The sequence below is a fragment of the Lissotriton helveticus genome, chromosome 9 (genome assembly GCF_964261635.1).
Source record: "Lissotriton helveticus chromosome 9, aLisHel1.1, whole genome shotgun sequence".
NCBI classification, from domain to species: domain Eukaryota; kingdom Metazoa; phylum Chordata; class Amphibia; order Caudata; family Salamandridae; genus Lissotriton; species Lissotriton helveticus.
Window position 1 is genome coordinate 271954739 of NC_136070.1, and position 26732 is coordinate 271981470.

Genomic DNA, 26732 nt, shown 5'->3' on the forward strand with positions numbered 1-26732 from the left:
AACAATATTTTTTTGTAATCTATTTTGATGCTCAATAACATCTTTTCATCATCAAAGCTTTATTCGATATTGAAATATCTTAAAAGCACAGAACAATAAAAATACAATTCATGTTATTAATTAAAACACTTAATAAATAATTAAAAGGCAAGATAAAACAGCATTAAACAATTTACAGCTTTGGAATAGTTAAAAAATATATAACGGGATTGTCAGAGAAAAATTCATCATATAGCTTTGAATCTAATCGCCCACGCCCAGCTAAGGAATTTTGCTACCCCACAGGCCAGTACTGTATTGGGATCGGATTGTAAGATTCTTAACGCTGGGGCATAGCCTCTAGTCTCAAGTAGTCGACAGACTGGTTTTAGCCATTTGGATCTAGGCCTGTTATAGGCACTGGAGACAAAAAAGACGTGCGATGGTTTCCATTTCAGTGCTGCAGTGTGGGCAGGTGGCGGGTGTCTGATGGGGGGTTTCCATTTAGAGGTGCGTTCACGGACTGATAGAGTTCCCATTCTAAACTGGATATATAAGGCCCTATCTTTGGGTTTTCTAATGAAGTCCATATAGAGTTCAAGCAAGGGTACTGTCTTGTGCAGACGAAACTCGTCTGTGAGCCTACCTAGGTTATCCGCTCTAGATTCTTGGGCATCAACCCACAACCAGTATGCCCGCTTAACCTCCAGTTTAGATATTAAAGCACCGGATTCCCATATAGCCCACAGGCCAATGGCCATTAAGAGCTCCTTCACTTTGAAAAGCCAAGCAATTTTGTGAGACCCCTGCAAATTCATGACTTCTTTAAGGCCGTCTGCGTAGCTCTTTAGCTCTGGTGTACACCACAGGCGGGCCCAATAAAGAAGCGGACGCAGAGTTATAAGATCTTTAATAGAGCTGCGTCCAAGATCGTATTGAATGGGTTTGCTTGGGGTACTCTTAGGGACAGACAAAAGCTCCTTATAAAATTTATTCTCGGCCATTACGAGGGAATCAACGTTATTGAAGCCCCAGAGCTCTGCTCCGTACAGTGCACTACCTACTGCTTTTGCAGAATAAATCTCCAAAGCGGGAGCTATGGGTCTTGATACTGAAGATCTATGCTCCCTGCCTATGACACCCACAACCCGTTTGTGGTTTAAGGCCATTTTTTCAATGTGAGGGTTCCATTTGAGTTGGTCGGATATCCTGATCCCAAGGTAGTCAAACATTTTAACCCGCTCTAATTGCTCTTCATTAAGTGTGAGCGGGCGATTGGCTTTCCTACTGGGATTAAAATAGAGGAGCTTGGTTTTAGAGGTGTTGATAACCAAGCACCTTAAATTACAAAAAACACAAAACCGATCCAGCAATTTTTGGAGCCCCATGGGCGTTTTGGAGACTAGTAGCGTGTCATCAGCAAAAAGCATGGCTGGAACTTTCACACCGGCCAAGCTAGGGGCATCAGCATCAATATCAGTTAAAAAAGAAACCACCCCATTAACAAATAAAGAGAAGAGGGTCGGTGCCAAGACGCATCCTTGGCGGACACCTCTATTCACCGTGATTTTTGCAGTTTTCTGCTCCTACATCTTTTCATATAAAGCACATTAACATTCGGGCTTCACAACACCGAGTACTTGACAAGAAGAATGAAGTTTTACACTAGCCTTATATTATTTCCGCTCCTCAAGCAGTCTCTGAGGGGTGTTCAAGACTCCCATAGCTATGGAGACTTGTTCTGTCATCTCAGGGGGTGTGGGTCTTGTCGGTTTCAAATCACAAGCTAGGCCATGATATAGTGCATAGCGTACATAAGGTAAACAGTGAAAACCAAAACATGTTAACTTCCTAGTCCAAGTTCTGGTTAATAATATTTTTAATTGGTTATGGTGAATGTGCAGTTTTCTTTCCCAATAAATAAATATGTTTTAACATTGGTGTCATTTTGTATCAGTGGTTGTTAAATATGGTCACAAAATAATGTACATAATATATCTTCATTCGACCGTCCTGTTACCTACAGAAGCGGTCGCTCCTCACGCTGCTCCCCGCTCTGCCTGCCACCTGGACTGCTGTCTGCTACCTCGCCTCTCTCCCACATCTGCCATTGCCTGTTCGAATATCGCAAGTACCCTGTAGCGCTAGACTGCCTGATAGTTTGTCAATTTGTTGAGCATTTTTAAATCGTAGCGCTGTGATTGCCAAAGTACGCTATAATTATATTTTAAATAGTGCTGCGCTGCCTGTCAAATTGATTGCTGCCTGATTGCACCGGTGCCACTGCCATTTGCCTCGCGTTATTCCTGGTTGTGCCCCAATCCTGTTTCGCTTTTGTCTTGCTTCCATTTTGTTTTTGTTGTTGTTGTTGCTGTGCCTCCCTGCCCGGATCTCCACCCCGCTCCCGCCTCCCAGCTGACCCATCCTCCCACTGATACCGTAAGCCCCGCTCCCCCCGCTGTAGCGCTGTGACCGTCCTGTTACCTACAGAAGCGGTCGCTCCTCACGCTGCTCCCCACTCTGCCTGCCACCTGGACTGCTGTCTGCTACCTCGCCTCTCCCCCACATCTGCCATTGCCTGTTCGAATATCGCAAGTACCCTGTAGCGCTAGACTGCCTGATAGTTTCTCAATTTGTTGAGCATTTTTAAATCGTAGCGCTCTGATTGCCAAAGTACGCTATAATTATATTTTAAATAGTGCTGCGCTGCCTGTCAAATTGATTGCTGCCTGATTGCACCGGTGCCACTGCCATTTGCCTTGCGTTATTCCTGGTTGTGCCCCAATCCTGTTTCGCTTTTGTCTTGCTTCCATTTTGTTGTTGTTGTTGTTGTTGCTGTGCCTCCCTGCCCGGATCTCCACCCCGCTCCCGCCTCCCAGCTGACCCATCCTCCCACTGATACCGTAAGCCCCGCTCCCCCTGCTGTAGCGCTGTGTCCGTCCTGTTACCTACAGAAGCGGTCGCTCCTCACGCTGCTCCCCGCTCTGCCTGCCACCTGGACTGCTGTCTGCTACCTCGCCTCTCTCCCACATCTGCCATTGCCTGTTCGAATATCGCAAGTACCCTGTAGCGCTAGACTGCCTGATAGTTTGTCAATTTGTTGAGCATTTTAAAATCGTAGCGCTCCGATTGCCAAAGTACGCTATCATTATATTTTAAATAGTGCTGCGCTGCCTGTCAAATTGATTGCTGCCTGATTGCACCGGTGCCACTGCCATTTGCCTTGCGTTATTCCTGGTTGTGCCCCAATCCTGTTTCGCTTTTGTCTTGCTTCCATTTTGTTTTTGTTGTTGTTGTTGCTGTGCCTCCCTGCCCGGATCTCCACCCCGCTCCCGCCTCCCAGCTGACCCATCCTCCCACTGATACCGTAAGCCCCGCTCCCCCCGCTGTAGCGCTGTGACCGTCCTGTTACCTACAGAAGCGGTCGCTCCTCACGCTGCTCCCCGCTCTCCCTGTCACCTGGACTGCTGTCTGCTACCTCGCCTCTCTCCCACATCTGCCATTGCCTGTTCGAATATCGCAAGTACCCTGTAGCGCTAGACTGCCTGATAGTTTGTCAATTTGTTGAGCATTTTTAAATCCTAGCGCTCTGATTGCCAAAGTACGCTATAATTATATTTTAAATAGTGCTGCGCTGCCTGTCAAATTGATTGCTGCCTGATTGCACCGGTGCCACTGCCATTTGCCTCGCGTTATTCCTGGTTGTGCCCCAATCCTGTTTCGCTTTTGTCTTGCTTCCATTTTGTTTTTTGTTGTTGTTGTTGCTGTGCCTCCCTGCCCGGATCTCCACCCCGCTCCCGTCTCCCAGCTGACCCATCCTCGCCCCTCCCCCTCCAGTATCCGCATATGACAGATGCCTCAGCGCGCAGCGTTCACGCGCAACGGTCGCGCCGAAGGTGCGCCAAAGGTAAGCCCGTCTACGCCCGTCCGCGCCTGGACCGCGCCCAGCGCCATACCCCCTGGTCCTCGCAAAACCCACCCCGCCCGCATAACGTATGACGCCGCTACCCTCTTTGCCCTTAACCCCGGACGCTCACCACAATGCTGCGAAGCAGTCCCCGGACACACCCACGGACCATTCGCCTGCCACTCCTGCAAATTCACCTGCATCAGGACCGACACCGAATCCACTTCCTCCAAACACAGCTCCGACTCTAACCACCTGAAGTGCATCCTGCTGAACACCCGCTCGGTCCACAGACACGCCACTGAACTCTGGGTCCTACTAGACACTACATCGCCGGACGTCGCCTTCCTACAGAAACCTGGATGAACGCCTCATCAGCTCCAGACATCGCCATAGCCATCCGGACGCTTACAAGATCATCCGAAAAGACCGCACCAACCAAACAGGAGGAGGCATCGCAATCGTCCATAAGAACACCATCCGAATCACGACCAGCTCCGACGATAACCTCGCGACCGCCGAACACCTTCACTTCCAGATCCACACCGACCCCAGGACCACACTTAGAGGCACCCTCATCTACAGACCACCAGGAACCCGCACACAATTCAACGAAGACATCACAGACTTCATCAGCCCACATGCCCTCACATCCGAGAACTACATTCTACTCGGAGACCTCAACTTCCACCTGGAAAAGAAAAACGACAGCAACACCACCACTCTTCTGGACAACCTGGCCAATCTCGGACTCAAACAACTTGTTGACACCCCCACCCACTTAGCCGGACACACGCTGGACCCTATCTTCACCTCCAGCAAACACATCTCCTTCAATCACACCACAGCTCTCCACTGGACGGATCACAGCTGCGTTCACTTCAGCTACAAAAAGACCACGACCCACAACCCCCCACATCCTATTCCTCGAAGAAACTGGAACAAAATAACCACCGTCCAACTCTTTACATCACTTAACCAAAACCCTCCTACCATATCATCGGACCCAAACCAAGCTGCCACCAAACTTACACAATGGATCACCCACAGCGCTAACGAATTAGCACCCCTGAAAAACCACCAGATCAAACAAGGTAACAAAAAGGCCCCCTGGTCCAACGATGACCTTAAGAAATCCAAGAAGTTATGTCGTACCCTCGAGAAAACCTGGAGAAAAAACCCAACCACTGACAACCTGACCACCTTCAAGGACGCCACCCGCAAACACCACCAATTGATACAATCAACCAAGAAATCAGCATTCAAGGATCAACTCGACAACAACGCCCACAACAGCAAGGAACTATTCAACATCGTCAAAGAATTTACCAACCCCACTGCCAGCACCAACGACATCACTCCCTCCCAAGACCTCTGCGACTCTTTATCCTCTTTCTTCCACAACAAAATCGCCGACATACATAACAGCTTTGAAAACCAGGCCGAAGAACAGACCTTTCCACCCACCTCCGAACCAAAACAGCACTCTCACAACATTTACGCCTGGAACCCAATCACTACTAAAGACACCATCCGCCTGTTGAACTCCATTCACTCAGGCTCACCAACCGACCCATCTCCCCACCACATCTTCAACAAAGCAGACTCCATCATCGCACCCCATCTCCGCGATGTCATCAACTGTTCCTTCAATTCCGCCACCTTCCCGGAAAGCTGGAAACATGCCGAACTCAGCGCCCTTCTGAAGAAACCCACAGCAGACCCCTCTGAACTTAAGAACTACCGCCCCATCTCACTCCTCCCATTCCCTGCCAAAGTCATTGAGAAAGCCGCCAATAGTCAGCTCGCCGCCTTCCTTGAATCCAACAACTCCCTCGACCCCTCCCAGTCCGGCTTCCGAGCCAAACACAGCACCAAAACCGCCCTCATCGCTGCTACAGACGACATCCGAACGCTACTGGACAACGGAGAAACAGTTGCCCTCATCCTACTTGACCTCTCCGCCGCCTTTGACACAGTCTGTCATAGCACCCTCATACAACGCCTCAGCAACGTCGGAATACAAGGAAAAGCTTTGGACTGGATCATCTCGTTCCTCGCCGGAAGAACCCAGAGAGTCCGCCTCCCCCCATTCAGGTCAGAGGCCACCGAAGTCATCTGCGGCGTACCACAAGGATCATCACTCAGTCCCACCCTCTTCAACGTTTACATGAGTCCCCTCGCATCCATCGCGCGACAACACAACCTCAACATCATCTCCTACGCAGACGACACCCAGCTGATCCTCTCCCTCACCAAAGACCCAAACACCGCCAAAACCAATCTACACGAAAGAATGAAAGAAGTAGCCGAATGGATGAAGAACAGCCGTTTAAAACTAAATTCAGACAAAACGGAAGTCCTCATCCTAGGATCATCCCCCTCTGCCTGGGACGACTCATGGTGGCCACCGGCCCTGGGTACAGCACCCATACCTACAGATCACACACGTAACCTGGGCTTCATCCTAGACTCCTCCCTCTCGATGACCAGACAAGTCAACGCCGTCTCATCTTCATGCTTCAACATCCTACGCATGCTCAAAAAAATCTTCTGTTGGATCCCCACCGAAACAAGAAAGACAGTCACCCACGCACTGGTCACAAGCCGACTGGACTACGGAAACACCCTTTACGCCGGAACCACAGACAAACTACAGAAAAAACTCCAACGCATCCAAAACGCCTCAGCCAGACTCATACTGGACATCCCCCGTCAAGCTCACATTTGCGGTCACCTGAAAGACCTCCACTGGCTCCCCGTCAACAAGAGAATAACGTTCCGTCTCCTCACCTACGCACACAAAGCCCTCTACGACCTAGGACCCGAATGCCTCAACACACGACTGTCCTTCTACACACCCACCCGCCAACTACGATCATCCAATCAAGCCCTCGCCGCAATTCCGCGCATCCACAGATCCACCATGGGAGGAAGATCCTTCTCCTACTTAGCGGCCAAAACATGAAACTCTCTCCCCACTCACCTCCGCCTTACACAGAACCACCCCTCCTTCAGAAAGCAACTAAAAACCTGGCTTTTCGATAAGTAATGCACCCACCCTCCCTCAAGCGCCTTGAGACCCTCTGGGTGAGTAGCGCGCTATACAAATTCTTGAACTTGAACTTCATTGGCTAAGTAACACAGCCAACTCTGCCATATACATTGGTCCTATTTGCTGCATAATTCCAGAGGAGATCTACATGTATAATAATGTAATGAAAGAATTCAATAATGTATTCTTGGCATACTTAAGCTAGACATATTTCTGGTATACAAAGGGGTAACCTTTTCTTTTCTTGGAACTATGCGATATATTGGCAATTATTGTCATGGTTCAATTATGTATTATTTATATATCTATGCATTTAGCACTTCGGTGGTATAAGTATAGAGAATCTCCGGAGATTAATCACAAGAATAAATTAAGAAGCAACAAATCCAGCTGAGGCAAGGATCTTTCTATTTTGGTACAGGTCTCTGAACTCCTGGTCAGAGACCTGCTCTCCCCCCCAGCAGCTACGCTGTTGTGCCGCTGCTGCTGCCCTATGTAGATAGGGTTCGAGTTCGCTCTCTGTCTGTCTTTTTGCATTGTGCCTCTGCTTCTGTAGTAGTAGTAGTAAAAGTATGTTTATTAGACCATTGGTCTCCAAACAAAATACATATTACAATAAATAGTTTAAAACATGTATAAAAAATTCCACAGATACTTTAAAAAGAGACAAATTTTCATACAGCACTACACCCAATATTGTAATCAGCAATACAGTGAAACTTTAACTTAGGGATAGCGTTCCACCCTAGACACAATATTCTAGAGCGTGACCTACTATTACTTCATGCCAATTTCTATCCAACCATATTTGGTTCCAACAGAGTCCTTTTTACCGCCTTCATATATTTTGCCATGGCGATTGCTATATCAAGATTTGGCATGTCGGTAAGTAGGTTGATTGCTAAGAGGCCTCTGCTTCTGCTATTTTGTGGAATTTTTCTATTTTCTGTATTCTGTCTTTTTGCCTGTTTCTTACCTGTGCCCTTGTCCTCCATGCCCATTTTCGCCGCCCTTTTTCCCGCCGCTGCTGCCCCCGTAGCCCTTCACCCCTGCTGTACCCCGCTCTCAGCTGCGCTTCCCTCCTCCCTTCCCTATTAAATGTTGGCTGCTGCTCGGGTGTCTGAGCAAGAACTCTGACCTCCTGGTCAGAGATCTGCTCTCTCCACCAGCAGCTACGCTGTTGTGCCGCAGCCCTGTGTAGGTAGGGTTTGAGTTCGCTCTCCGTCTGTCTTTTTGGATTGTGCCTCTGTTTCTGCTATTTTGTGGTATTTCTCTATTTTCTGTATTTTGTATTTTTTCCTGTTTCTTTACCTGTGCCCTTGTCCTTCGTGCCCGTTTTCGTCGCCCTTTTTCATGCTGCTGCTGACCCACCCCGCCATATCCCGCCTCAAAGCTGCGCTTCCCTCCCCCTTCCCTACAAAATGGCGGCCGTTCAGCGGGCACGTCAAAGGCAAGCCTGTCTACGCTCGTCCGCGACCCGATCGTGACCAGCGCCAGGGACCCTGGTCACCGACTGCTATGACTCAGCTGCCCTCCTTACACTCAACCGCAGAAGGAACAACAACTACCAGCAGTCTGCACCGGACACCACTCACGGCCAGTTCTCCTGCCGACACTGCCGCCAAACCTTCACCATCCTCCGCACCCCCATGGCCACCGCCCCCACACCGGACGCCAGCACTCTCTAAGCCCTGAGGTGGTATTAAACCATCTTCCCCACCTAATGTTTGCCGACATGGAGATGACCTCCGAGTACTAATTACACCAGGAGTCGAAAACGTTGACCAATTGCCTTTGGACCGTTAAACTAAGTGTTCTCCAAAGAACATTCTAGACCGTTTTGTTAGTTTGAATCCTGTCTACCTACATGCTCATAACTAAACCATGTTGCCTAATGTCCCTTCTGAAAGATACGTGATGGACTGTCCATCATTATCCACACGTTTGTTTCGTGTTTTAGAGCACTTTGAGCAATGTAACGGTAGAGTCTGTTTTTGTAGCATTTGTCAATGAAAAACAAACCTATGTAAATATTCCAAAACATCAACAACTATGCCTCTAATGCATATTTGCTTCTTAAAGTATTTCTGCCATTGATCTCTTGCAGTGCTCTACAGAGACACCTTTCAAGTGCTGAACGCACAAAAATAATGCATAATTCAACCCCTATCCAAGATACTAAAGATTTAGGCATGGCTAATGACTGCTTGAATATAGAATTACGTTTACATACTAGTGCCTAAATCAGATGCTCGAACATAATCTCTGTAAACTCTCATTTAGCTTGTCTTGTCACGAACTGCAACACTTGCGCAGCCCGCCCCCAGTTCCAGCACTTCACACCAGCTACAATGTCATCATCTACCACAATACAATCTCTTTCAATACACTGGTGCAGCAAATAGATAAGCACCAACTAGATAATCTTTCAACAAATATGACTCACTCAGTCACCTGTAACTGTATTTTTCACACATCACTCTAATCCAACCCATGATGTCCGCCTCTTCAAACATTGTGCATTATCCATCTCTATAGCACAGAAAGTCCAATGCCATAGGCTATGTCCGCATTTTATTACAGAGAGGAACACAGAATGACAGTATAGTGTGAGCACGGGGCTTTATGTCACTGTTGTACATTTCCAGTAACAGCATTTCCTCGTATAACCTATTGTAATCTAGAACGCTGGAACAATTCAAGAGATTCAATGTTATGTTCATCTGGTGATTTCAATACAAAGTAATGTATGCAAATAGGAGCTAAGAGGTGTGTACCAAAAAGGGGATACGTGAAGATATCAATTAAAAAGTACACATTTAAATAAAAAAATGTAACAACTGGTGGTTTCTCATTTAAAAGCATCATAAAAAGTGCAAACATTTCCCTCCCTTCTACACTATTTATAGCGTCAAGGGAGAGTGTAAATACATGACAGCATATACGTTGACTGTACCTGAATTTGTGACATAATACAGCTGCTTGAGATAATCGGCAATTGTTTCCCTTACAAACACTAACGTGACATCACTTTGTCTTTGCTTAGGAATGGACATTGACGCCCCAATGCCCCATCCCCACTTACCATGACATCCTAGGCCCCTTCCTGTTCACACGAACCCTCCGTTGTATATACTACCGCAACCCCAATTCAGATATACTGGTTGCCATGCAATACTGTGGGAAATGTAGTTCAATCGTAAGGAAAAAGTCGGTCATTCGTTTAGGAGCGTAATTCTCACTGGACTACATCTCCTAGCCAATCAGTTCCGGGTCCTAGTCGGTACTAAAGAACAACCGCAGGCTCCAACGATTATGTGTGCATTGCAGTAGGCATAGTACTCCACTGCAAACAAGGCGCCATTTTGTAAAAAGAATCATTCGCCTCCTGGTCACCCAAAAATATGTATATCGTTCAAAACAGTAGCTGAAATATGAAAAATAAAATACGTATACAATAAAAACAGCTTACTGATAGAGGCCATCTATAGGTGTAAAGATACGTTGTATAAAATAAAATGTTCTGCCATTCTACGAGCCCCCTTGTTTGTGAATTAAATATGCCAGATCCATTGCTTTGTGGTGTCTCTTTAATATTAATTCATTCACTCAAGACTCAGAGGTCATGCACGCCCAAGAAGACTATAGTTGCTGAACGAGACATACAAAGCAACGGAAATATGGCGTCCGTTTTCCATTTGAATGCTGTGTGGGCGGGCGTTATGACAACTAAGGCTACGGTGTAACAACCAGTATTGCCGACTTTGGATCTGTAGAAGTGGGTTCGAGCCTCGGCCCAACATCCTGTGATTCTTTACGAATCTTTTGAGCTCTCAGTGCCTACAAAAACAAGAATCAGTCCATTGTGTGATGTAACTGGTGCTCACGTTAAGTGCTCCAATATCTTCGGATCTAGTTCTCACGATGTACAACTGCTATATATGTATGTATAGCGTCAGACTTTAACGAGGGGAGAGGAGTGGAGCTTTGCCTTCATATGCGCAGTCTATACTTCACCGTCACCTAGTGTTTCCTGTCTGTTACAGCTGGAGGCGGGGCCGGAAGTGTCGCTAGGGCCGGCATTTTCCAGGCTTTTCTAGTAATTTCTACATAAGGATCTCCCAATTGAAAAAGAAGTGACAGCAGGCTGGGCTGGCAGCGGGAGGATAGTGCGGGAGCAAGATCCGAAGACAACAAAAGGCAACAGAGCACAGGACGAGCAGGCTTCGGCGAAGACACCAAAACACACTCTTCTGGATAGACAACCGAAGAGCTATTGGGACTGGGAGCAGGCTCCCCAGCTCGCTGGAGTGAGGGTGCGTCTCAGCAGTGCGGAGCGTGCAGGCCCCAGAGGCACTTCGAACAGGCAGGTTCCTGGGGCCCGGTGATCAGGCACTGCACCCGTTGGGGAAGAGCGGTGTTGAGCCGCAGAAAGCGGTTCGGTTCGGAAACGAGGAGAACGGAATCGCCATGGCCAAGTGGGGCCAGGGAGATCCTCGCTGGATCGTGGAGCAGAGGGCAGATGCCACCAACGTTAACAACTGGCACTGGTAAGTAGTTGCCACATGTCTAGATTTTTCCAGGGATAGAGCTTTATATTTTGGTAGAGGCATTGTTTCTAGAACATTTCTTCCGAATATTCGTTGCATCTTTATCGTTTACAGTTACGTTGATTTATAGGTGTCTTTAATAAATGATCTCATTGTCCCCTAAAAGTCACTAAAAATAGATCCTGTAAGTAAGGTGACTACCAAAGGGCGGTGTTCCGGTGGTGCTGGAGAAGGGAGATTGATGGGAGAATGAACCAACCCTGTCGCTGAAAGGAGTTAAAAGTCGAGTGCTTATATGGGAAGCGGCTGCAGTCGGGGAGGTTATGCCAGGCGAAAGATACCTTTACAATATGTTGTGTAGTGGCTCTCGCTAGAGGCGGCACAGTAAAGTCGGGCTTGCCTTAGCCGGCTTCTGTAAACGGGGTTACTACTCAGATGTTAGAATTACTTCACTCTGCTGCAATGCAATTATTAGTAGAGTACCGGCTCTTTTCAGGAGCAAACAAGTACCCTGGATTCGGAATACCAGTGTTTCTGTATTTCCATTTTAGAACACTGTGTTATATATATATATATATCTTACATGCTTTGCGCGTGTCTGTGTACACGCGCTGTTTTCCTTTGTGTTCAATGTTTCTTTCAGGTGCTTCCATGCAGAGTGCTTGTTCTTTGCATTCATAAGTTATATGTGTTGTCTTTTGAATGCTCTGATTCGTGGCACGACGCACGATCCTCGTGTTCCACACTCCAACACTGGATCGGGCTGTTGAGGGGAGAGCAGGCAAGGTGACAGTTGCTTGGAGTTTCTCTTGGCTTTCAGACCTGTAACCGGAGGTGCTTCTTCATTTTGGAATACATCTTCTGCTTTTTATAGAAATCTACTTGTTTCATTAAAACTTCACACTGCTTTTGGGTTTTTGCTTACGTCTTGGTTGAAAAGTTATAGTGCGAGCAACAGATTTCCTGCCTGTTCGTCTCTCATCTCCAACCCAGTTGAAAGTATTAGCACCTCCTGTCATGGCATTGGCTTTCGCTCCCTAGGTGTCCTACTTGCGGACATGGTGTCTGTTTACCCTCCTCCTAGGTGTGCCATCATGTTTTCATAACACCAGGTACTCTGACACTTGGAAAGCCTTGTCTACCACCTGTCCTCACCCGTTTTGTATTATTTTTATTGTTTTGAAAGAGCAATAGGCGGCGCACAACAACAGCAGTGCAAATAGCCTTGCATCCATATTAACGACTCACTATACAACTTGAATAAAAGCGTCAACAACATATATATGCTGTCCATAACTCTGCGAACATTAATCACATAGAGAGAGATAGTCTTGAGAATATTCTAACCCCTATACCCCAAATTATCATGTACTTTACTTGGCCTCCATGGGTTCCTTATATAGATTCCTTAGCTAAGACATAACGGTCATTGCATGGGTGCCACTCTGTTGAGACACGGAGTCCGAGTATATATGAAAATAATGTTTATTTAAAGATGACAGCAATAAGGCCCAAAGGCAGGTGGGAAGCTCAACACTGGCAAGAAGCATCTCAAAGGTTGGAATGCACGAACATTCCATTACATCACATTTATAGTGGAATGAAAGGGAGGATACGTCATAGAAGAGAAGGATAGTGATAAGGTAAAGTGAGATAAGGAATAGGGATAGAGTGAGAGAGAAAGGTAGGTGGTGATATCTAGCACAACATCTCCCTAATCACAAAGGGAAAACAGTAAATTTAATACAACACAAAATCGTTGAAGTGTTTGGGTTGTTTGACTATTCTTCTATGAAGTGAATTAAGGGCACAATGAGAAGTACTAGATAAAACATCTTCACTGACGGAATTGGTATCTTGTTCATCACTAGATATAGAACCTTCAGATTGTCTCAGACTTCTTGGTTGAATAACATGTTCACTAGTATTATTATCATTCACTAAACTTTCTGGTACCAGATGTGGGATGTGATGTGGATGAAACAATTTCCTGCTATTGTCTCTGAAATCCTTATTAATACTGGGAGCTAAATTGCTATCCATATTGTTCCAAGATTCAGAATCCGTAACGGAAACGGAATCTATATTTTTTAGTAGAATCTCTTCTTGCCCTGGCTTGAGACCTACCACATCACTCTTACTCCACCAACCCTTTGCACCAAGGTAAACTGAACATTTGTACACATTTTCAATTCTGTACGGTTTGGTGAATGTAGACTCACCCTCTGTACTTTTTATGTTTTTTTCAATTATGACAAAGTCTCCTTTTTAAAAATATTGGACCTAGTTTTGTTGGCTACATCATGATATGCCTTAGTCAAGACTTGACTTTCAACATTTTTCTGATGCACATTAACTTCAGTATCATCAATTCTGGTACATTCAACCATATCTTGATACCAATTCATACATTTTGGTGTTCACATGGTATTGCTTTTCCTTCCTCTCATGAGAAAGAATGGTGTGTGTCCGGTAATTTTATTTATTGTGTTGCTATAACTAAAAACTTTTTTTTGAATATATTTTTTCACCCTTAAATGTGATGCAATGGCTAGTTGAACACCCTCTTTGAGAAATCTATTTATGCGTTCTACTTGACCGTTTAAAGCTAGGCTGTACAAGGATGTTTTTTCTTGCTTGATTCCTAACAATTTTAAATAATTGCACATTTTTAACGAGACCAATTGGGTCCCATTATCAGACACTAAAATTTTAGGTTGGCCCTCAATATCAAAAATTTTGTTCAAACTTTCAATAATATCAGTTGTTATCGTAGGAACTAATTCATAGTGAATCAATTTGGAGTAATAATCAGATAACACTACAAGAAACACAGTTATCTTCCAAACATTTAAATGGTCCTGAAAAATCTATAGCAACTTTTGACCATGGACCTTTGGGTATCTCAAAAAATTGCATATCATTTTTGCCAACTTTCCAATGCTTATCTGCTCTCAAAACACTTCACAAAAATCTACATGGTGGTTGACATCAGAATTAATTCCGGATCACCAATAGTATTCTTTGAGAATGCTTTTAGTGGCTGTAGATCCAGGATGACTCTTGTGAGCAATGCAAATCAGTCTTTTCCTGAGCTTGTGTGGTGGAATAAATAAATCGTGTCTCATTAGTGAGTCATTTTCAATTGTTATTTCATCAGAAACTTACTGATAACTTTTCAAATCACTGTCTAGATTACGTAAAGGAGGCCATTTGGTAATAACAAATTCCATCACTTTTTGCAGTGCTCTGTCATTTTTTTTTAGATTTTCAACCCGTTCAGTTTCGGTGATGGCTCCAGAACGTATAACTGTAGCATCAATGGGAGCAACTAAGCACTCAACATCCTTTGTATCTTCCTCTTCACTGTTGGCAAATGGCATTCTTCTTCTTTTTTTGGAAACAATTTTTATTGTTAAGAAAAGTGAACAATGGGCATTTTCAAGGTTTACATTGTACTTGTCAATCGAGCATAGCATAGTTATTATTATTATTAAGCTGTTTTATAGCGCGCTCAATTACTGCCGGAGTATCCTGGCGCGAGAAAAGAAAAGGAAAGTAGTTCTGATAGCAGATCCCTGCGCAGCACACAAATCTAGACAGCCAATCTAAACAAATAAGTCTTAAACGCTTTCTTAAAAGCCATGAAATCCACAATACAGCGCAAAGAGGCCGGGAGCGCATTCCACGCACGAGCGGCCTTCACTGCCACAGAATGTCCACCCAGCCGGACGCGCCGAAACCGTGGGACCAACAGCAGATGTTGGGTTGCAGAACGCAAATCTCGGTTGGGGGAATACCGAATGAATCGCTTCATCAGGTAAGCGGGACCCAGCCCGTTGATGGCCTTATGGGCCAGAGTCAAAATTTTGAAGGTGATCCTGTGCGGCACAGGCAGCCAATGCAAACTCTCCAGGTAACTCCTCACGCTGATCAGTCTGAAGATATTCCCCAGTAATCTGGCGGTAGCGTTCTGAATAATCTGGAGCCGCCCTGTCAGGTAGGCCGGAGATCCACTGAACAGAGCGTTGGCATAGTCCAGGCGCGAGAGAATTAAAGCTCTCGCGACTGACTCACGAGCCACAGCGGGCAAATAAGGAAAAAACTTTCTAAGAGACTTCAGGGTCCCAAAGCAGGCACCCGTGAGCCTCCTTATATGCCCCTCAAAGCGAAGGTCTTCCCCAAACCAGACCCCAAGGTTCTTAGCCAAGGTGTTTGAGGCACATGGTAAGGGGAAGCCCTCCGGCCACAGTAGGATCCTAAAATCGGGAGGGAACTGACCATAGAGCAAGATTTCCGTCTTGTCCTCATTGCACTTCAATTGAGATGAAGCAAGCCAATTGAACACTGAGGACAGACAGTTCTGAGTCTGCTCAACCTCCAACGCCTCCCCTGGCCAGGTAAACAGCAGCTGCGTGTCGTCAGCGTATGCTATGATTTTGGCTCCCAAGTATTCGGCTAAATCAATCAAGGGGGTCAGATATATATTAAAAAGCAAAGGGCTCAAAGTCGAGCCCTGAGGGACCCCTGTCAGGAGAGGTCTAGCCGATGATGAAAAAGGAGGGAGCCAAACCTGTTGAGATCTAGCAGTCAAAAAAGAGTTTAGCCAAGCTAATGCCAGATCGCTGACCCCAATGTCGACAAGCCTGGCCAGGAGATGTTGGTGGGGTACCGTGTCGAACGCGGCAGAGAGGTCCAATAAAATTAGAGCCGCTCTGCCGCCACCGTCCAGACACTCCCTAATTGCTTCAGAGACTTCCACCAAGGCTGACTCCGTGCTGTGAGCAGCACGGAACCCAGATTGAGCTGGGTGAAGGGCTCCAGATTTTTCCACAAAGTCATTGAGCTGCTGAAAAGCCAGTTTCTCACCGATTTTAGCCAGGGCGGGCAGCAATGATATAGGCCGGTAGTTAGTCAATACCGCAGGATCGGCCCCGGCCTTTTTGAGCAGAGGCAGGAGTTTAGCTTGTTTCCACTCTGAAGGCAAACTAGCAGATGTAAAAGAGAGGCCGACTAAGTGTGTCACCTCATGCACAACCACATCAGCAACGGCCGCCAGCACTCTTGCTGGACATGGGTCAGACGGTGACCCCGATTTCAAAGATTTAATCACAGCCAGAGTGTCAGTGGTTGTAGGAGGGACAAACTCCGTCAGCCTAGCCAATGCGACCCTCGAAGGGAGACAGGGATCCGGTGGGGTATTAGATGGACTGATGGCAACAAAATTAGACTGAATGGCAGCTATTTTGTCCTCAAAAAACCCGGACAAACTCTCACACCAAGCCTTCGAAGCTGGAACTATCCGCTGCTCAGCGCAGGGGGCAAGGAAGCTATTCACAATAGAGAAAATCTCTCGACTGCTATTGTTGGCTTTGGCGATTCGTTTGGCGTAGTAAATACCTTTGGCCTTTTTAATACTCGCATAATAGTTTCTCTGTTCTTTACGAAGTATTTCCTTGGCCAAAGGGCAATAAGCTTGACGCCAGGCCCGCTCTAGTTTTTACAGGCCTGCTTCAGGGCGCGCAGCTCCGGGGAGAACCAAGGTTTAGAGGGGGTGGAACGAAGTCTGCCACACTTCCCTTTAGAAGAAACCGAAGCCCCCAACGCCAACCAATCATTGAAAGACGACACCGCGATGGTAAGATCACTACCTAACGCGGCCGACTCCCAATCAAGGTGGCGGCCAGAGTCTCATTATTAATTTTATTAGCACAGAGTGTTTTTGCCCTTGCTGTGGGGGTACCCAATGTTGACCAAGCAAATCTGATTAGCTGGTGGTCAGACCACGTCAGAGCTTGAGGGGCCTCAACCTGGAGAGGGAAGTTGGAACATATCACATCCAAGATGTGCCCACCCGAGTGTGTGGGTAGGGAGACCCACTGAGACAAGTGTGCAAGTTCTAAGAGGTCGAGCAGGATTCTGCTCTCTGGGAGATCCACCTCCTCCACGTGGATGTTAAGATCACCCAGAAGCAGAAAGCTGGGGAACCTCAGAGCTCGTGGGGTAATAAGATCAGTCAGGGCCGTGAGAAACGACCCGGTTGACCCAGGAGGTCGGTATATCAAAGTACCTCCAAGGGTGAAGTGAGGTGAAAGAACCACAGAGAAATTCAACACTTCGCCACCATCTAGGCTTACCGGTGGGTCAAGCTGCAAAGTCAGTGAATCGCTAAGGATAATAGCAACCCCACCTCCTCTTCCTAGCGCTCTGTCCTTCCTGAATATTTTATAACCGCGAGGGACAGCTAACTCGACATCTGGCGCACTGTCCGCAGTGAGCCAGGTCTCCGTAACAAACAGAAAGTCGGGCGAGCTGTCGACAAGAACCTCAAAAACATCCGCTGCATGTTTGCACATCGAGCGCGCATTGACTAAGGCGCCCGAGAAAACATGAGGGGACGGCTCCTGGGGAGCGGGGGCCGGAAGTGTATCCGTACAACAGAAGCCACAGATCGAGCAAGGGGCAAGCCAAGGGCAATTTCCCACATCACCGCCCACAATCGGGCACCCAGCAGAGCGCCAAGATAGCAGCTGCTCGCTTGAGTACCTAAGCGTGGCGTTGGGAACAGTCCGAGGTAATAAGGCAGCCCGTCCCGCGTCCGTCACGACCGAGGCGCGGACGGGCGCAGACGGGCAGACCTTTGGCTTACCTTCGGCGCGCCTGCCACGCGTGACCGCTGCGCGTCAGGAAGGGCATGGTGATTTTATAGGAGCGCGTCACTCCCCCAGCTAGACCGCTGCCACAGGTTCAGCCGGGGAGAGGACTCCTGGTAAGATGGCCGCCCGCCCTCCACACAAACGGCACACCAGCCGCGATGGAACGGGCCGGGTAGGCTCACCTCAGACACACAAGAAGTCAGGTAAGTCAGATAACGAGCCCCAAAACGTTTTTTACAATTTCTAAGCTGCCCCCAGCAGTGACACAAACTGACTCGAAGAGCGAGTCCAAAATATGGAAATAAAAACCAAAGTAACAATCACAATTGGTTCCAGAGCTGGTTAAAAGTTATTTAAAAATTATCACACATGCGTGCATAAGCGATAAGCGGTTCTTCATGAGCGCTAGTTAATAAGGCGATACATAGTGGACACAGCAGATTATCTCAATGGAACATCAATATTGCAATCATTACATCTATACAACACAATCTCTCCACTACAGGATTATCCCAACTCCCTCCCTATCAATTCGAATCAATATCACTTTCTATCTGCGGTGGTTCACAAATAAATCCTCTATATTCATTCCAGGCTCCCCAAATTTTTGCCCACTTTCGCGGACATTTCCGATTTAAATATACTGCCTTTTCGGCAACCATCGCTGAGTTCATATCCGTACTCCAGGCCCTAAGCGCCGGTGACACGGGGGACCCCCAGGCCTTAGCCACATTTCGTTTAGCATACATAATACCCAGCGTTGCCCAATCCTGCAGGGGGTTGCTCAGATCATTCGGCTCCCAAATGTTCAACAGACAACGGCGCGGCTCAGGGAGCAGCGAAACATGTACCACTTGAGATATAATTCGCAGAACCTTGGACCAGTAACCAGCAATCAATGGGCAATCCCAGATAGTATGGTAAAACGTCTCCACCTCCCCGCAGCCTCTCAAGCAGTATTGGTGTGTGATTCTTCCTATCCTATGTAGTGTGACCCTAGTGTAATATACTCGGTGTAGGACTTTCAGTTGTATCAGTCAGAGCCGCGACGGCACAGCGACCTCCTGAGGAGAGGAGAGCGCGGCCTGCCAGTCCGACTCATCAAATTCACCTATTTCCGCAGTCCAGGCCATTCTAAGTCTTTCCATAGGGTCAGGCATATTATTGACCAACTTACGGTAGACCAACGAGGTCGCCTTTTTCAGCATGTGCTCCGTAAGCAGTCTATCTTCTAAAGGAGTAGATTCTAATAACTTTCCTTCAGTCGGGAGCACAGACTTGATGGCGTGAGTGATTTGCAGGTAGCGGAAACGTTCCGTCTCCACCAAGTTGAATTGGGCCGCTAGCTGGTCAAAGGAGAGAATCGCACCCCGTCTATAGAGGTCTCCAATCGTCGATATACCTATGCGGTCCCAGGCCTCGAAACCCTTACTATTACAGAGACGACCGAGGCGTCGCGATGCCCAGAGTGGCGTCATCTGCATGATCGTATTCTTACATTTGAGGCGAGCAGAAGCCTGGTACCATAGCAACAGGGCCGCCACACCTCTAGGGTCATAGAGTACAGCCATCACTCCTCCGCCCCCTAGGTCATACCTATCCGCTTTGAACGCAGGCTCAGTCTGTGGAGCAAGGAGCCAGTGATTTATAATCTTCAATTAGGCTGCCCAGTAGTAGAACTGGACATCTGGGAGCGCTATGCCACCATCGAACCACCCTCGTACCAACTTTTGCCGGGAAATGCACGCCGGTTTATCCCCCCAAAGGAGACCAGAAACCAGTGCGTTTATGGACGTAAAATATTTTGGAGGCACGAGAAACGGAGTATTTTCCAGGATATACAGCAAGCGCGGTAATGTCATCATTTTAAATAACGCTGCTTTACCTAGAAGGGTCAGTGGTAGGGTATGCCAATGCCTCACATCCGTGCGGAATCGTTCAAGTGGGGGTAATAAATTGCGGTGGTAAAAAAATCTCCTGACTAGGTGTCACCCACACCCCTAAATATTTGAAGGGCCCATCAGTGATCACCAGAGGGCAGCCGTCCGGGTGACGCGGTGGTGGCCCCTTAAGGTCAAATAGCACAGACTTGGACCAATTAATTGTGTATCCTGAGGCTCGCCCAAAGATCTCACTGATGTTAAGAAGAACCATGAGTGAACGCCTAGGAAGAGTTAAATAAAGAAGAATATCATCAGCATATAGCGATATGCGGTCCTCCCAGGACTCAGTCCAGCTGAGGCCCCTGATCATGGGGTCCCACCGTATCCATGCTGCCAACGGCTCCAAGATCAATGCGAAGAGCAGTGGCGATAGGGGACACCCCTGACGCTTACCACGGCCCAGCCTGAAGTCCCTGGAGATATTGCCGTTGGCTACAACATGTGCAAGTGGGTTTGTATACAGGAGTTTCACCCAAGCACAAAACTTTGGTCCGAAGCCTAAATGTCGCAGTACCGCGAAGAGATGCGGCCACTCGACCATGTCGAAGGCCATTCGTGCATCTAACGAAAGGGTCACAGCCGGTTCCGACAGAGCTGGGATTTGCGCCATCACCACATGGACTCGCCTTAAATTGAGAGCAGTGCTCCTGTTCGGCATGAATCCGGATTGGTCCGGGTGAATAAGTGTCTCCAAGTGTGGGGTCAGTCGTACAGCTATCATTTTGGCCAGTATTTTCGCCTCCGCATTTAACAATGAAATAGGACGATATGATGTACATTCGTCCGGAGGTTTGCCAGGTTTTGGTATGGCGATAACCGTAGCCGTCCATTGATCACGGGGCAGTTCCCCCGTAGCCAAACTGTCCTCAAACATACGTAACAGATGCGGAGCCGCGTGATCCGAGACGCGCTTGTAAAGTTCTATGGGGACCCCATTCGGCCCCACGGCCTTGCCTGACTGCAATGAATGAATAGCACCCAGGACCTCATCCGTCGTAAAGTCCGATTCTAACAGTTTGGCGTCAATGTCCGAAAGGGAGGGCATTTGAATATCTGTAATGTAGGTCTGTGCCTCCTCAGAGGACATACCGGAGGAGGGGGTATAAACCGCTTCGTAATGATTGGCCAAGGTGTCTACTATATCCATAGGGGTAGTGCTGACCTTACCGTCAGCAGTGCGAAGCTGCGCTATCGTCCTCTGGGCCCTTTCTTTCTTTTCCAACCATGCCAGAAGTCTCCCCGCCTTATCTCCAACCTCGTATACAATATGCTGAGTACGCATAAGCCGCTGTCTGACCTGCACTGGCTGATACTCCGTTACTTCTGCCTGTTTGAGGCGCAGCTGGTGCGCAGCCTCCTCAGTAGGATCAAGATCATGTTTAGATTGCAAAACTTCCAGATCTTATTCCTGTACTCTAAGGTCTTCCTGCACAGTCCGCTTATGACCTGTTATGGAGGCTATCGCCTGGCCCCTCAGTACCGTTTTGTATGCTTCCCACAGGACCACTGGTGAATCAACGGAAGCAGTATTTTCTTGGAAGTAGCACTTCGTAGCCGTGACTAGGTCTTTACTGATTTGCGGAATTTGCAAAAAGTGAGGCAAAATTGGGAAGATGCGCTTCCGGGCTTTCACATAGGAGGAGTATACCGTGGAGACTGGGGAATGATCCGAGACACCCCTCGGGCCTATCTTTACCTCAGTTATATGGGGCAAGCAGTCGGCAGAGACAAAAAATGATAAATACGTGAGAGACTATTGTGTACCCCGGAGTAAAAGGTGTAGCCTCGATCCCCGGGGTGTTTAAACCTCCACCCATCCGTAAGACACATAGCCCGTTAGCCGCGCTTTATGCAGCCCTGTCACCCTGCTGGGGTGACGGTCAATTCCTTCATCCAGAACCGCATTGAAATCACCGCCCGGTATGAGTTCGCCCTCCGGCAGCGTCAGTAGAAATGCACTGAGGGCGGGGAGAGCAACTGAGTGCAGTGCGGGCGGGATATACACCGATACCACGCAATTGGTATTCTTGCGAGAAAGTCTGCTCTTGAATTTAATTTCCTAGGGATGTATTTTACCTTGAAATTATATTCTTGTAGTTTTGCAATCAATCTGACAAGTCTAGAAGATGCTTGCTTTATTGTTGCCTCTCACACAGCCATCCATCATAAATGTTAGCAGTTTATAGTCCGTTCTGATCCCATCCTCGTCGCCAAAGTGTTGCGACACGGAGTCCGAGTAGATATGAAAATAAACCTTATTTTAAGATGACAGCGAGAAGGCCCACACACAGGTGGGAAGCACAAAACTGGCAAGAAGCGTCTCAAAGGATGGAATGCACGAACATTCCATTACGTCACATTTATAGTGGAATGAACGGGAGGATACGTCAGAAGCGAAGGATAGTGATAGGGTGAAGGAGAGTGAGATAAGGAATAGGGATAGAGAGAGAGAGAGGGAGAGAGAGAGAGAGAGAGAAAGGTAGGTGGTGATATCTAGCACAACACACTTAATTTCATTGGTGCAACTGGTGCGCTCCCGTGCCTCCATAAACCACAACAAAAGCCCAACATGCAGCAGTACTTTGTCTCCGATCGAATCATCCCAGACGAGATTTTTGACCAATGAGCACGGTAAGGATCTAACTTGAATGGGCTAACAATCATTGTATGTGTAGTGGCATGGTCTCTGTCCAAACCAATACATCTGAATAAGCAGGAAATGTTCCAGTCTCCAAGCAGCATCCAGTACAGGCTTCAGTGGGGATCTCTTCATTTTATACATTATTTCTGGGGTATATTAAATCCGATGAAAATATTTAAATTAGAACGGTTACAACCTGACAGAGATTTCTAGTGTCCTGGCAACCATCATGGTCTCAATCACTATTCACTCCCGCCGTTTCCACCGAGTATCTTTTTCTATTCTCTGCATCTTAAATGGGTCTCAACACTCCCTTATTCTCCGTCACCTCGAAAATCAGGAGACATTCAAGTTGAATTGAACTCTGTAATGGGGTTTAGGCTCTCCTTACATGGCTCGAGAGCATGGCGAAATGGAAAATTGTATTTTATGCACATCAAGCGAAGTGTTCAAATCTGCATGCAGTTTGATGTTTGGGGACACTCCAACATCCCCTATTGTGCAAATATCAATCCTTTCACAGGGTTCACAGCTATTCAGTTCCGAGACTGAGAGCAGCCAAGTGATCGCCCATAACTGCATCTTCTTAGTTAGCCTCTTCATCCATGTGGTCCATGTCAAGGTCTTGAACCAACATTCCAACGACAACCTCGAGACCGGAGTGAGACTTGTCTTCTTCCTATTATATGCCGTTGGTTTTCTTCTGTTACATAACATTGTTTGTTATTTTTTGTGAGCTTTTGTATTTTTTATGCTTTCTTTTGATTATGTTTTATAACCTCTTCATCAATCGAGGCTGCACCCAGCAATGGAAATCTTTTTTCATAGAGACAAGAGAGCAAGCAACCTGTGAAGGTGGTGTTAGGAGTTCCTTTACAGCGAATTGGAGACTCAAAGTACACATTCTGTCGTTTAAATCACAGTCTGTGGTTTTAAATATTAAGACATGTCAGACCTTCTCTTAGTCCTCCGTGTCAACAGTATGTTTATTGTATATCATTGATTTACAATAATATAAAATGTTATAAAGTTAGTAAAACATTGAAAATAAGAGAACCCTTCATTTTTTTTAAAGAAAAAAATAAATGTAGTATCTCATTCAAATATACATTTCAAAGTTTCTTTATTGCTAAACAAAGCATCTCCCTCACTCCATCTATCTATCGCCCTCACTCTATCCATCTATCGTTCTCACTCTATCCATCTACCGCCCTCGCTCTATCCATCTACCGCCCTCGCTCTATCCATCTACCGCCCTCGCTCTATCCATCTACCGCCCTCGCTCTATCCATCTACCGCCCTCGCTCTATCCATCTACCGCCCTCGCTCTATCCATCTATCTATATATCGCCCTCACTCTATCGCCCTCACTCAGGGGCACCACAACATCACTATGCGCTACCAAAGCATCACTGAACGCCACTGCATCACTTGTCGCCACCACAACATCACTCAGCGCCACCACTGCATCAATCTGTGGAACCATTCAACAACAACAACTGGTTCAAAGATGTTCTCTCAATGTTTAAAGCTTTATTACAAATGTCACAAAAAAATGTTAATATTTCACTTCTGTTCTTGGATTATCGTCACAATAAAATACACTGAACATAATCTTCACAAAAGTTATTTACAAAAGTTTAAGCTATTGCCATTATAAATTACAATAACTTTTATTTAAGTATTAATTATTTAAAAAAAATTAAAAGCCATTGTTATTTGTAATATCAATACATCTAAGTCACGTAAATACAACACATATTGCATTACAAATGCTATAGGTGTCACATTTGCAAAAGTTAAAACTATTGGCATTGTAAATGACAAAGCTATTAATTTCGCTGTTTTCAAAACCAAAAAAAATTTACAAAATGTGTCATTTACAATACCAACAGCTCAAACGTTCCTAATGCGAGACCAATTGCATTGCAAATGCTTGTTTTCCTTCAGGCCCGCCACCTTAGGGGGTAACCTTTCTTGGATTAATAATCTTCTTATGCCTTCAAAACGGTGCCAGTTCAGGCCCATATGTGCAAAATTTGCATTTTAAATTTCCCAAATGGCAAATCCTTAGAAATTGCTATTCAAGAATTGCAAATTGAAATGACTTGATTGCAACTCCATAGGAATAGCTCCTAGAAATCGCAAATTCTTATTAGGAAATCGCAAACTTGAAACTGTAAAACATTCTTGCCTAAGGCCCCCCACGCCCCTTCAAATGTAATGAAAAAGAATGGTGCTTGCTTAAAGTGCTCCAAAACTCTTGGGCAAGAGTGCACTCTATGGCACTGGAAAACATGCATGTTTAAAAATTGCACATAGCTATCATTGGATTGGATTCGAGGGTAATAGCATTTTCTAAATGCTATGTATATGTCGTTAGGAAATCGCAAATAGGAAATCCCATTTTGCAATTTCCTAAATTAGAAATCGCAAAATATGATTTCTACTAGGTAGAAATCACATTTCATGACCGTGTTTCTTCTATCTTTTGTACATAAGGTAAGGCTATTCAGCATTTCTTAACTGCCCGAAACAGTGGTTTGGATGTTAAATAGTTTCATACATATGGGCCTTGGTCTGTACTTACAGATGTTCTCTCACCTACGTCTCGGGCGCGGGGGGTAGAGGGAGATACGAAAGGACCTCATGGCTCTCCATGGGCACTACATGCAACTTTCTAAAATTAATTTGTTTATGGAAACTGAAGTAAGTCTTTTTATTTAGTTTGGTTGGTTTGAGTGGGGAGCCTGTTATTTTAACTATGGTGAACACTCGCTGTCATTGTTGTTAGCAAGTGTTAGTTATTAATTCTTGTGCAGAATGTGTGACATTCCTACTTATTCTATGACAGGACGGAGCGAGATGCATCCAGCTGGTCTACAGACAAACTGAAAACCTTGCTGATGGCAGTGAGGGTGGAAAGTGAGGAGGGGGTGTGTGAGGTGACTGAAGTGAGTAAAGTCGAAGGTGAAGCCTCAATCAACAATCGCAAGGGCAAACTCATCTTTTTCTATGAGTGGAATATTAAACTTGATTGGAAAGGTAAGTATGCACGTGGGGTGGCAACATAATTTTTGCTGGAGGCCAGGAGGAGGGGGGTGGGGAAAAGACTGTGGTAGGTGCTTAGTCATTAGAAAATCCAAGAAGTTGTGCTCCACACAGCCAGTTTGAAGTTATTTGCTTTTGTATAGTGTTACCCATGATTCCCACTGCATTACAGCACATTGAAAAGTTTGATTTCATTTAATCTGCAACTTGGAAAATTATGCTTTATATTTTTGGTGTTTTGTGTAATATTGGCGAAGAGTATGTTCATTATTTAGTTTGTGTAGGTTAACATGAAGTTAATGACACTAGTACAGACGTATGTGTCGGAGGGCCTAAGGAAGTTTAAGTTTTTCTGGATTGGTAATTTTTTTCTTTGTAATGAGAGAACCATTATATACACAACAGGGTGCAGCATTACAGCTTTAAAATCATCTTTACATGATTAGAAAGAAAGTAAGGAAGTCAGTCCCTGCAAAATGTTGTTTAGGAATGGCATTGCGTCGATCAAATAATAGATATTAAAATAAGGTCTACCCATGAATACCTGGGAGATCATTAACTACCATGTCCTATGTAAGGTTTGAATTTAGGTTTGAGATAGTTGTACTTTGCGTTCAAGTGCTAGAGTATAATATGCTGCAATGTATTCTTGAGATTTTGCTTACAAACTCAAGCCTCAGAAATGTTGCTTGGGGTACAGTCCATTGACAGTAGAGTACCAACATAGATAGCCACGGCCTAATGTATAGCGCAATCCAAATAGTTGCAATTTGATAATGTACATGTTGCCCATGTCCATGGGTCAGATATCCACAACCCCAAAATCCAATTTAATATAGTATAGCAAGGAGAGCCCACAAATGCTGTGCACTCATTCTTTCATATTTTCCGAGTGCAATAATTTAATGAAATCATTAAATGAATAACCTGAACTATCTTTGGACTGGAGT

At 46.0% G+C, this 26732-nt stretch overlaps 2 protein-coding genes across 3 annotated transcripts in view; one reads left to right on the forward strand and one right to left on the reverse strand.

Moving 5' to 3' along the window:
- VIPAS39 (VPS33B interacting protein, apical-basolateral polarity regulator, spe-39 homolog) overlaps window positions 1-10232 on the reverse strand; it is a 303099-nt gene extending 292867 nt beyond the window's left edge. The window contains exon 1 of the mRNA XM_078659967.1: window positions 10027-10232. Coding sequence (XP_078516093.1) covers window positions 10027-10029 — 3 coding nt within the window. The 5' untranslated portion in view covers window positions 10030-10232. The remainder of the gene's footprint in view (window positions 1-10026) is intronic.
- A 469-nt stretch (window positions 10233-10701) lies between these two features.
- The window catches only part of AHSA1 (activator of HSP90 ATPase activity 1), a 132636-nt gene continuing 116605 nt past the window's right edge, over window positions 10702-26732 (forward strand). Inside the window, exons 1-2 of one of the 2 annotated variants that reach the window (XM_078659970.1) lie at window positions 10702-11491; window positions 25586-25776. In XM_078659970.1, the coding sequence (XP_078516096.1) occupies window positions 11412-11491; window positions 25586-25776 (271 nt within the window). In that variant the 5' untranslated portion in view covers window positions 10702-11411. The remainder of the gene's footprint in view (window positions 11492-25585; window positions 25777-26732) is intronic. The other variant, XM_078659971.1, reaches the window with a different exon arrangement.